At 37.2% G+C, this 11,750-nt stretch overlaps 1 protein-coding gene across 3 annotated transcripts in view; it reads right to left on the bottom strand.

The window, feature by feature from the left end:
• RGPD4 (RANBP2 like and GRIP domain containing 4) overlaps positions 1-11,750 on the bottom strand; it is a 40,833-nt gene that overhangs the window by 25,765 nt on the left and 3,318 nt on the right. For all 3 annotated transcript variants that reach the window (XM_069877521.1, XM_069877530.1, XM_069877549.1), the window contains exons 2-19: positions 10,814-10,881; positions 10,218-10,329; positions 9,180-9,332; positions 8,128-8,358; positions 7,560-7,705; positions 6,159-6,351; positions 5,384-5,474; positions 4,560-4,769; positions 3,865-4,043; positions 3,597-3,772; positions 3,162-3,285; positions 2,637-2,798; positions 2,165-2,302; positions 1,930-2,076; positions 1,263-1,445; positions 1,100-1,183; positions 453-591; positions 179-276 (exon numbers count right to left, since the gene is read on the bottom strand). In XM_069877521.1, the coding sequence (XP_069733622.1) occupies positions 179-276; positions 453-591; positions 1,100-1,183; positions 1,263-1,445; positions 1,930-2,076; positions 2,165-2,302; positions 2,637-2,798; positions 3,162-3,285; positions 3,597-3,772; positions 3,865-4,043; positions 4,560-4,769; positions 5,384-5,474; positions 6,159-6,351; positions 7,560-7,705; positions 8,128-8,358; positions 9,180-9,332; positions 10,218-10,329; positions 10,814-10,881 (2,634 nt within the window). The remainder of the gene's footprint in view (positions 1-178; positions 277-452; positions 592-1,099; positions 1,184-1,262; positions 1,446-1,929; positions 2,077-2,164; positions 2,303-2,636; positions 2,799-3,161; positions 3,286-3,596; positions 3,773-3,864; positions 4,044-4,559; positions 4,770-5,383; positions 5,475-6,158; positions 6,352-7,559; positions 7,706-8,127; positions 8,359-9,179; positions 9,333-10,217; positions 10,330-10,813; positions 10,882-11,750) is intronic.

Raw genomic sequence — 11,750 nt, 5'->3', positions numbered from 1 at the left:
GCAGACCCCATATCCCAAATATCAGGCAGCAAGATAAATTATCAGCTTATCCCTAGCAGTCCAAGTTTACAATATACTCTATAAGGAACTGCAATTTTATCCAACTACATACAGAATCAGAAGCAGTAATTTTCAGTGTATCATTGGAAGAAGCTTAAGTGGATAGGTTAGTTCTAACCTTTGTTGGCGTTACACTGGTTGCGGCAGTTCTGAGAAGATACTGAGAGTTATAGGCAGGTGACTGGCTGTAGTAAACAGATGGGCCAGTGGTAGCAACTGAAAAGGGAACACCAGAAAAACAGTTTATACTTTTTTGTTGTTGTTGTTTCACCAAACGGACTCTCCCCAGCAATCAGTTTTTAATTGTGAATCACTAAAACCTTTCTGCAGTATTTTCTAAAATGTTATTTGGTTTAGCTAAGGGTTTAGACAAAAATTCAGAGGCAACTTACCTGTTAATGGAGCTTCATGAAGATTCTGTGCTCTTTGATAACCCTCTGACATTGTATCTGTTCCATAACTTTCAGCAGGCCAGCGATGAGATGATGCATTTGAGTTGGAATTATTCAGCTTCATTTCTTGCATTTCATTCTGTCAAGACAGTGTGCCAAGCAAGAGTGTTAAGTATGTGTTATGTAAGCGTTTGTAGAAGAAACCGTAAGGAACAATCCCTGCCCTTTTTCTACTTAAAAGAACATTCAAGCTCGGGAAAAAATTAATAAATCACAAGGCATCTGCCAGAATTATACAAGATCTTCCCATGCCGTACAAGTACTAAGCTTGGGTTCTAAAGCCAAAAATAAATAAAAAAAAAAACTAGAAGGATGAGAACCAAGCTGATGAAAGCAGAACTCTTTCTGCATGCAGTCCTTACAAGGGATCCCTCTGCACCTCTGCTCAAGTTCCAAATAAGGGTTTTTAAGCAAAAACACTTACTCTTGCACTCAGTTTAGGCAGATGTTTACAGAGGACAACTCCACTGATATAAGTAGTAGTCTAGGAACATTAAATCAGCCCATGCTGTTATCACGAAGTCTTCACAATAACTACAATAAAAGGTCAACTGTTCTTCATTGAATACGGTGACAAAATTGTTTACCTTTAAAGCTTCCACTTGCTGACAGATCATTTGAAGTATACATCTGTGATCTTCAGCCCAGTGAGGAGGAGTTTTAGGAGAGAACTAGAAAAAAAGTTAATTGAATCTGGTGAATTTTTATTTGAACATAACAACTCCCTAAAATAATTGCTGTCTAATATACCTTGTAGGTCTTAGACGGTGAAATAGAGAATGTAGTTGGTGATGGAGTGGAATGTTTCATCTCTGAATCTACAACTCGTGACAGACCATTTCTGAAGGCAGGACTTCTCTCCTCATCATTCTCACCGAGTTCCTGGACCACCGTATCTAGCATTTCCTTCACAGTTTCAATAGACACTGGCAGCTAGAAAGTTATTTGAAACATGAATTGTAATGGCAATTCTACCTCAGCACAAGACCTGCTACACTGAGTTCTGGCTGAACAATTCACTAGGCTTTCACTACATAGACATTGGTTTTTTTTTTCCAGCAAAGTTCTAAATCTGGTAAGATTCAAGTTAGAAAACAATTCACACAAACATCTATTTTTAAAAATCACCAGCCCATATAAAAAGACAGTGGCAAAAGCTAGTTGTTTACATTACAGCTTTCATCTACAGAGTAGCCAGAACATAGCACGACCTGGTACATTACAAAGTTTGTAGAAGAATTTATCAACTCACTGATGCTAAGCAGGTTTTTTGTCTTGAGCAAAGAAATAAGTTTAACTTGCCTTAATGCAAAGCTTGGTCTAGAAAAGCTAACATAAATGCAATCATTTCATTTTGGAACACTAACCAAAGGCACAGCATCTCCTGAAACAAGTTTGTAAAACAAGAATGACTTACTTTCTCAATTACTGACATATCTGAGAGGCTTTCCTCAATGATCATCATTAGATAATGCTTGCTCTTAAGAAGATAGGTTTTGTGTTCTTCTTGTTCTTCCTGCAGCATGGCATCCTTTTCAATCTCTTCTGCCTTTCTTTGGAAGATCTAAAGAGCAGGATGCAGAATAATTAGGATCAGTCAGAAGACAACTTAATAGAGCAAAGCATTGCAGTAATGCCATTTAGAACCTTACCACAGCAAGATTCCAGTATGAAACCACATTTTTAATAGCTTCAAATGCTAACAAAGCATCATCAGTTTTGCCATCAACTGCATCCAACACTGCAAATGCGATACGTGCCTCCTCTTCATATGCTGCGACCTGAAAGACCTACAAAGAAAGTTAAAGACAACTCAAACGTAATAATGAAATTATATGTTCATTCTTATTTTTCTTCCTATAATAGAGGAAAAATACTTTTTAAAGCAAGTTGGTACTAAGGCATTCAGTGCCTTCCAATGATATATTCTTAAAGGTAAGAATAAAATTATAATAGATTTTTTGCCTCCTTTATAAGACACTGATACAAGCAAATCTCATCATCAACAGCCTAATTGCAATAACAAACAACATCAGTTGTACAATGCAGAGAAAAATCCAACAACTACATAGGTTTCTGACATAGACCTTCTCTTACTTCAACCTTGGTCTGATCAATCTGTACCTGAATATCTACACTATGGAAGTGTTTGAAGAGAGGGTCAATAGGTTCAGGTATGCTCCTCTTCTTTTTGATAGCTTCCAGCATAGGCAAAACTTTCTTCCAGTAGCAGACACTTCGCCCAATGTATTCCTTCTGGTCGTAGAAGGAGTTAAGGTTAATGCCCTGGCGAAAAGAAAGGAATAAAAGCATGTGTTAACAAGTTCAAATCAAAATGCTACTGATAGATATCCTTCTCCTGTTTTCTTGAAAAGTTGCAAGAGTGCTTCTCTGATACTTGAGAGAAACCCCCAGAGGTTTATCTCAAGAGCTACATAAACTAACGTACATGTAGAAAATTACATTAGAGTTTAAGACAGTACTTTATAGAGTGACTAGAGTAAATAATTTCCCTGACAAAACAAACAACAGTTCTCAATAAGACATTCTCATCTGATTTTTTTTCCTCCCTCAGTCTGTTCATAATTTTGAAAATAAGACAGACATACACCCCCAGCTTCTACACAATTAAAAATAATCTCAGCTTACTGTTTTTTGCAGGCTTCTTGCCCAGTGTATAATTAAGGCAGGTTGAAGGCCATGCTTCTCCAGTGTTCGCAGGGTACTTAGTCCATGCTGTACAACAAGCCTCAGTTTTGCTGCTGTTCCTAGTCTGAATATCAGAAGAAACATTCCTTGATTAGTATTCTCTATTTATCATCCGTTCACACCGTTTGCATGATGAACATAGCCCGCAGTTTTAGTCCTAACCTGTCTCTAGTTTAGAAATGCATTGTTAGAAACGAAAGCTCCATTTTTTAAAATCTTACAAGTGTATCCAGTCCCTACCACAAAGCTTCAAAACCTACAACATGTAAAAAAAGTAATTTTATTTTATAAGAATCTATTAGGACGAATCCAACCTGCTGCAGCAGAAGCTGCCTAAAGGCCTGGTCAAACATTTCCAAACTGTAAAAGCCTTACGTTGCTTTTCTCTGAATAAGAGTACAAACGGCATCCCACCAGGATCCTTGCTTTTCAGTATAGAGCTGTCTGCACACCAGCAATGGTAAGAATTGAGGTTGATGTGCGCCGCAGTGAGAATTAAACTTCTCTTGCAATTGTAAGTTGCTAGTGAATATCACTCCAAGTAGAAATACCTGTTTTGTAACAATAAATAAATAAATAAATAAATAAAAGGTATGGAACACGTTAAATTATATACATTTAAGAACTTGGAAAGTTTACTTACTTCAAGGTCCAAAAGGCAAATGGATTCAGGAGCATCTGTCTCGCGTCTTGATGTTTCTTGGGGCAAGTGAAAAAGCTGTTTTAACCATTTGCGCATTGGGGGTAAGACTGACATAGAGTTCCACTGCAAGCCAAGCCACACAAGGTGCTGGAGACTGCCATTGTGCATTCGAACAGCACCTATGCAAAAACAAAGTTGGATGCAGATGTCAACTTCCTACAAGTCAGTGAGACTTGTATCTGATCAAAGCTGGTTTTCACATTTCACTCTGTCAGAGCAGCCAAAAATACTTTGCAGATCAATGAGGATCAAGATTCCAGCTTTCGCTTATGAAAGACTACAAACTTCAAATTAGCCAAGCATATCAAAGTATGCAGTTCATCCGAGTGCTCAAGCCATTAACCCTCAAGTCACTTTGAGGGGTGACTCTCAGATTTCCTTTCACTTCCATCCTCACCATATTCAGTCCAATAGGTGATTACTTTTAGCAAAACTACTCAATTTCTCCAAAAATCTTTTAGGAATTATTCAAGAAGCACTTCTTTACTTTGTAATGAAGCATAACTCTTGCGTAGGACATTAGGGCAGCTTTAGGCAGCTATTCCAGGCATTTGTCTTTTGTTGCAATATGAAGTATTCGTAGAAGAGCTTCTGGAACAAAGTTTTCTTGAGTTTCAGAAAGTAACATCTCTTACCAATATCATATTTATTAAGTTCCATTTGCACCGGTGCTTGTGCACTGACATTTCCAATATCATCCGTGCCAATAAAAGATCTCTCTTTAGAAGCTCCACTCTCAAATAGGCTATCAAACAATGTAAATGAACCACTCTTGTTTGCAAAGGATTCCACAATCTCTTTAAAGAAATCTTGCTTGCCATGGCTTAAGTTCAGCAGCATATGACCTAGAACACAAAAATATAACATCATATAAATAGTGGGCATAAAGAAAGTAGTGTTCGATACATGGGACTGTTCTCCCTCCTGAAGGCTGGGTGGGAATTAGGATTTCCCCTTATGAAACCTTCAGATCTTTAAGTTACGCTCTCCCTCTAATTAAGTCAGTGTTTCAGCACAAAGGCTTTCCAAGCTTTTAGTCAACAATCTCATAACATTTGTATATACAGTTTTTTGGGAAAACAAAGCCATATTATTATTACCATTCTACTGGCATTGCAACTGTCCTTAAAATAAGTAACTGTAATACAAGTAGAAGTCTGCCTTATCAAAATCCATTCTGAAACAAAGGAGCCTGATGTTCAGTGGGTTTGTTTCCTTTCACCTAGGCCCTGCAAGAGAATGCACTCTTCTAGCATGTTAAAAAGGGGACAAAAGCTTCGTGTCAGGATCAAACTACTGGTTTGTTTTACATACATATTAAAAATCCAGAAGGTTTTACTGCATATTGAAGTACTAATGTTACATTTTAATATAACAAATGTGTTCGTTAACAAACCACTTGGCTCTTGAAGTAATTATCCCTAATGCTAAAACGGAACTATGTAGTTATTCTCATTACCAGACTGGCTTTTTCGATCACAGGCCAACATTTCTAGCATGTCTTGTCCAGTTTGATCCCCCTTTATTACTTTTGACTTTGGTTTAGGAACCTGGTGATATAAGGAGAGAATTGTTACAGCTTTTTCCACAATAAGAGCACATCATTTAAATTAGTCTTAAGAATGAGGAAACAAGTTGCTGCTTAACTTTAGAAAACTATAGAAAAAATATACAATTCATTTTGCAGGTACTATGCACATGTCTCGAGGCAAGGGTGCGGAGAACTCCCACAAAACCTTGAGGTGGACAATTATAGCCATTCCAAGTAACATTAAGTGTGCACAAGTGCAAGCAATACCTAAACTGCAAGCACTGGTGTATAAAAAAAGACAATCAATTTGACTTCATAAGGCAAAGAATTAAGCTTGAGTTTTTAGTTCTCCTGCCTACAAATAAGTAAATGAGAACTATTCAGTTCATGCCCTTCTCTCCCTATAGCAATAAGCTTAGTACTTAACGTGTTCAGCTGTGTTACTGAAATGGGAACATAGTGTAGGAAACCAAACTCACTAGCCTTTCAGAATCCGGTTACTCAAAGGGAACAGTTGAAGACACTTTACATTATTCACGTAATTTAAAACCTTTTAGACTTGTGAAAAAACAAGGTTTGGTAAGCGAGGAGGAAATTTTTCCTAAGGCACTCAAACACTAGGAACACAGGAGTTCAACACATGTACAGCAAGAACATTTCAAGAAGTGTATCAACTAAAGGCATAAACTGAAAAATTACTCACCTGGAAACTTATCAGATAACACAATGCTGCTAGTTCACACACAACTCTCCACTGTGCCTCATTGTGTTGGGCCATTTTCAGCAGCAAAGTTCCAGCATGCATGTACAACTGCCCCTTCATTTCCACAAAGGTATGAGACAACTCATCAGCCCCATTCACATATGGTTTCATCGACTGAAGCAGATGGTCAAAACTGAAATGCAGAAAAGATTCATTCTAAACAAGAGCCCTGGTTAAAGCCATAGCAGAAGGTTTCGGCTGATGCTATTTAACTGTGAATCAAGTCAACTTCATGACTTAGTACTGTGCTGCTTAAGCCCGAGTTGCACTAGGAAGTACAATAATGGTCTCAAACTCCCAAAGCTCTCAACTTGGTTTACTGAAGTATAACATATTAAATATTACAGCACATTTCTCCACAGCTGCTTTCAAAACTCGTTCTCCCAAACCACGTGAATAAACTTGTTCACTATTGTAGATTTAGAGACATGCAGGAGACACTTCTCTTTACTTCATTTATCAAAAAGGCCCAAAATGCAGCTAGACAGGCTCTTCAAAAATTACAAGATACTGTACATAACTGAGTAGCTGTACGCTAGTACCCAACCCCCACTCAGAAGAGGCCTTCCAGAAAACAGTTTCAATTACCTGACAAAACCATAATGGCTGTTAGCACTGCCATGATTCTGGAAGTGCCTCGAACCTCATCACCCTGAAAGACTCTAATAAAACTGCGGCAGAAAGCCCAAGATGATTTTGGTACATGTTACAGGAGATAAAGAAAAAACATATTTGGGCATTAAACATGCCTCATACATTGTCTGTATTACTTTACATACTCATTCAAGATGAACAGACTGAAGAATATTGTTTTACAACAGCCACTGCATAATTGAGGAACAACAGTTAAATCCATAAAAGAAAGCAAGAAAGGGAAGATAAAAGAAAGGAAGGAACACAAATCTTAATCAATATATGGACTACTAACTTTTCTTGTACCACTCTAAGTGTGCCACAGATCATATGCCTTAACGTCAGATGGCTTAGCTGGCCCTGTAACATCATCAGTTTTCCCTGAAGGAGAGTGTTCCTACTGCAGCTGGTTACCCCTCTCCCAATTACACTACATACCTAAAACTCCTAATTATTCCATTATGCATTGTGTTAATTCAGAACAAAACGGCAAAATACTGACTATTCAAACAAGGTGTGCATTTCTGACAAAAGTTAGCTTGGGGTTGCAATCCAGTAGGAACCATACTTAGTGGCTGGTAGAGAATCTTTTCTCCCACGCACAAACAAGCTAAACAGAGAAATAGAAGCTTGGTAGGTGTTCTGCAACTCAGGAAAAAAAAAGAGCAATTCTTAGAGGTTTCTTTTTTCACAAAGTTAAAACAGTACCTTTCAAGTGCCTCTCTGCTTTCCTGAACATCTCTAGAAGAAAGTTTCATTTTGACAAAGCTGGAATAGGCCAGCAGATGATCCTTCTTGATAGCTCTCCAGTTATTCTTATCAGACTCCAAGTCTTGTACAGATTCCAGATATGCCTATAAAAGAAAGTTCATCACAGGATAAGGAATAGTCATCCTTCCATGTAGGCAAGGTCAGTACTTCTACAAAGTATATTAGTAGCATCTACTGCATAATCCAGTTTCACAGGTGAGACCTTCACATATTCTTTGGCAGCAAAATTCCAGGGAACTATTTGCCTGAGCAATTTTAAACATAACGGAACTGCTGTATCTAACTCAGCTTTAGAAGTTAGAAACTCCATGTGTCTATAAGGCTTAATTTTAGGAAGAAAATACCAATTTTAAAAAATTAAGTACTTTGTAATTCTACCAACTTTAGTAGACTTGAAGTTGAAGGAGTTAAATCACTTGAGAAATAGCTGTCGGGAGTAATGACACTAACAGACTTGTTAAAAATATACAGAAGACTATCACAGAATCAAAATATGATTAAACACCTCGTATGTCTCTACAACACAGGAACACCACTCCACGCTTGACTGCAAAGGTATTTTCTTCTCTGCCTCCTGACAATGAAGGACAGCATCTCTTAATCGATTTTGTGAACGGTAGAGTGCAACTAGTCTGATGTTTAGGTAGACATCATCTGGTCTTGCACGAAGTTCTGCTTGAATCAGGTCAAAAAGCTCATTTTGTCCATCTTCACCTTTACAATCCAATAACTTCTCCTGTTAAACATGAAGGTAATACATTAATATTTAATTTCCCACACGAGTCTTTTCAGCAACTACAGTATCAGTTTTCTTTCCTTCACTACGCAGATGACATTACTCAAACTACACTAGTAGTGCAGTATCAGGTATTACATCAAGTTTGACTAAATACTCAAATACTTTAAAATGGAGATAACTATGATAGAAGAAAATCCTCACAAGAATTTGCATCTTACAAATTTTAAGTAATGCTTATCAAATCATATGGTTCAATGACAGCATACCCTGCTTAAAAAAAACAGACCTCTTGAAACTTAGATGTGGTTGCTGCCTCCCAACACAAAATTAATATACCTGTGCACGTGAAATAGCACGACTGAAAGCATTTACATAGTATTTGAGAATTACAGCATTTTTCACAATCTGCAGAGTTGATCATTATATAGATTACTTAAAAAAAAATAAAAATAAAGCAGCATAGAACAAAAAAGCCTGAGTTCACAGGCCTGCAACATTCCTCCCAGCCACACAGCAGAAAGATCAAGTAGTGCCTATCTAGTCTCCTCAGATATGGTAACTAACAGCTTCTTGAGATTTTTTTAAGAGGGTTAACCTTGAAACATTAAAAAGGGTATGAAAGCCTGTAGTTGCAGTGTTCTTTAAAGCAAGACAAAAATGCGAGACTGCAAAGAAATTAACACCTAACAGTTGTAATACTAAAGATTCTAAAACAGTTTAGCCATGAAGAGCTTTGCATGATGTGACATGCAAAAAGCACCTCTGTCAGATGCTGAAAGTTTCTTTAAGCCACAGAAAAAAAGTGGTTTGGAATTTACCTTCAACCTGTAAACAGAAGGACTCCCAGGAAAAAGCTTAGCAGCTCTCTCAACCCAGTATTTTGCTCTTCCATCAGTAGTGTCATTATTGCATAATAACTCTGCAATCTTCAGTACAAGATCTTTCTGTGTTGGGTTCAACTCCACAGAACGCTAGTGTTCCCCATGCAAACATAGGAGGAAAAAATGAAGAAAATTGATCTTACGATCCACAAGGAACAAGAAAGGTATCCCCCCAGAAACAGATCCAGCTATTCAAATTAGTTAGATTACTGATACAGAATATATTTTAAAAAGCTTTTTTATATGCTGCCATTAGTTTACAACGCCTAGACACAACTGCTGGCATTCAGAAAAACGTAAGAGAAATAATGCAAAAGCCAGCTTCTCTGCATCTACTCCTAGCTACTGCCATACTCATGCAGCAGGACTACAAGGACCTCTAGTCTAGCCAGACACGAACACTTAAGAAATAGTTAAGACACACAGCTTAAGTTGTGTTGGTGACCTGACTCCTTGGTACATCATTTCCCTCCCCAGTACAAAGACATCCTGATTGGGAATGTGACAGTTATATGCTTGCCTAATCAAAATTAGATTTGCTCATCCCTTCTGCCCCAGTCCCCACCAAAACCAACCAACTAGAAAACATAGACTAGGCCTACAGTCTTCCAGTAGCAACTATATTCCTATCGTTGTCACAATTCACATTAAGGAATTCTACAATAGTAACAGATCGTTAGCCCAAAGAGCAATGTATGACATGCGAATAATCTAACAGGTATGTAGCACAGAGATCAAGTTCAGAACAAAACCAAAAGAAGAAACTTAAAAATATACTGCAGAAGCAAACGATATCAAGGCAAGAATCTCCTCTGCAGTACTTCATATGCTTTTCACTGTCAATATGCATAAATAATACAATTTTCCAGAAATTATTTTTCTTCTACAGGTTTAAGAATGCCCATCACAGAAGGATTTTAGAAATCCATTTACAAAGCTATAAAGCAAGACATTAGGGGTTACTTTAGTACTTACCTTGTAACACCCAACAGCTTTTTCTATGTTATCCTCAGCTTCGTATATTCGTCCAAGAAACCTGTGTGCTTTGGGATCTCTCTCCTGTACGTTAAGGTATGCAGATACATACCTATGGAAAGGAAAAAAGTCAGTTACTCAACCAATATCTTCCAAAACTACTCTCCTTCCCCAAGCTATAATAACTTAATTTGCTGTATATAGTAAGTACAGATGTAATGCATTTTGTTCTAGATACCCTGCTTGGACCTTAAAGCAATAAGCAACACTGTTTTACATGTACAGATGCTATTGACTTGCTAGCAAGTATTTCCATTTATTGAAAAAAAAAAAAGCAGTACTTAGCAGAAATGGCAAGAACTACGTAATACAATGAGGAAAAAAAACAAAGCTATTTCAACCAGGTAACTTTTTCAGTACCACACAATCTTCTTTTAAGTTATTGTTTTATAAAAATTCAAGTAGCAGTCAATACCCACACTTACTTTAAAACAGTGTGGTATTAATTTTTGTTTCTCTAGTCTACTTTATATTCATTTAGCTTTTCTCTTACACTTCGGAGAACAGTAAAACAAACATACATCAATGTACGTTACCTCTTAGCAAGTTCATATTCTTTTATTTCAAAATACAGCTTAGCAAAGAGGAATCCTTTTATCGATTTCTGCAGGAGAAAAAAAACATGACAGATACAATTTAGACATACAGTACCTTTAAAATATTTCAAAAGAGTGACTCCTCAGCAATGCATAACTTTCAAGTGACTGAATTGACAACTTGTTAACAGCTCAAATCCACTTCTTTTATTTAAGAGTTTGTTTATCAAAGATGTAGAATTAAGAATGAAAAGAGTAAGAGTTTTTCCTATAATTGGCAAAGGCTATGAGCCGAAGTAGAGATTAAAAATGAAGCAAGCAAAAAGCCCTTATACATGTGGCATTTCATAAACACTTCTGATTAAAGATTGGAAGACTGGGGTAAGCTACATTTAATCTCTTTTGTTGCAATGTAGCAAGGAAAAAAATTAATCATACAAACCAAGACAGATCCTTCACCTAGCACTGAGCATACTCTCTCACCAGACACTAGTGTTTAAATATACTTGAGGAAAAACAATTTATAACGAAAGCAGTCTCAGTCTGGGCAAGAAAAATTTATGCAGTAGCTCATTTCCACTGTTGACAGCCTAAGACATACACACTCTATAGGTGACATGTCTCCAAAGGTATCTTCTGGAGTGTTGAACAAGGAAGAAAAAAAGACAAACCAAAATAATGCAGAAAGAGCAGGCAGAGGGAAAGATGGACAGGAGGTAAAAAGTGAAAGGAATGACCTAACTAAGTCACAAGCAAATCTCAAGGCAGATGTAAACCAGACAGAAACTTAAAGCCTAAGCTCCCAGTAACAGTTCAAAAGCAGACTGTGCTTGGCAAACCAAAAAAAAATACTGGCACTAGTTACATCTATGACACCAAACAAGCATGTACATTTTGAATTCACTTGAATTACTAGTTTCCCCCCTCTCCTATCCCC

This window comes from Phaenicophaeus curvirostris, chromosome 1 (assembly GCF_032191515.1).
Source record: "Phaenicophaeus curvirostris isolate KB17595 chromosome 1, BPBGC_Pcur_1.0, whole genome shotgun sequence".
Classification (NCBI taxonomy): Eukaryota; Metazoa; Chordata; class Aves; order Cuculiformes; family Cuculidae; genus Phaenicophaeus; species Phaenicophaeus curvirostris.
The sequence above is the reverse complement of the archived record's forward strand: the minus strand, read 5'-3'. Positions and strand labels throughout refer to the sequence as shown.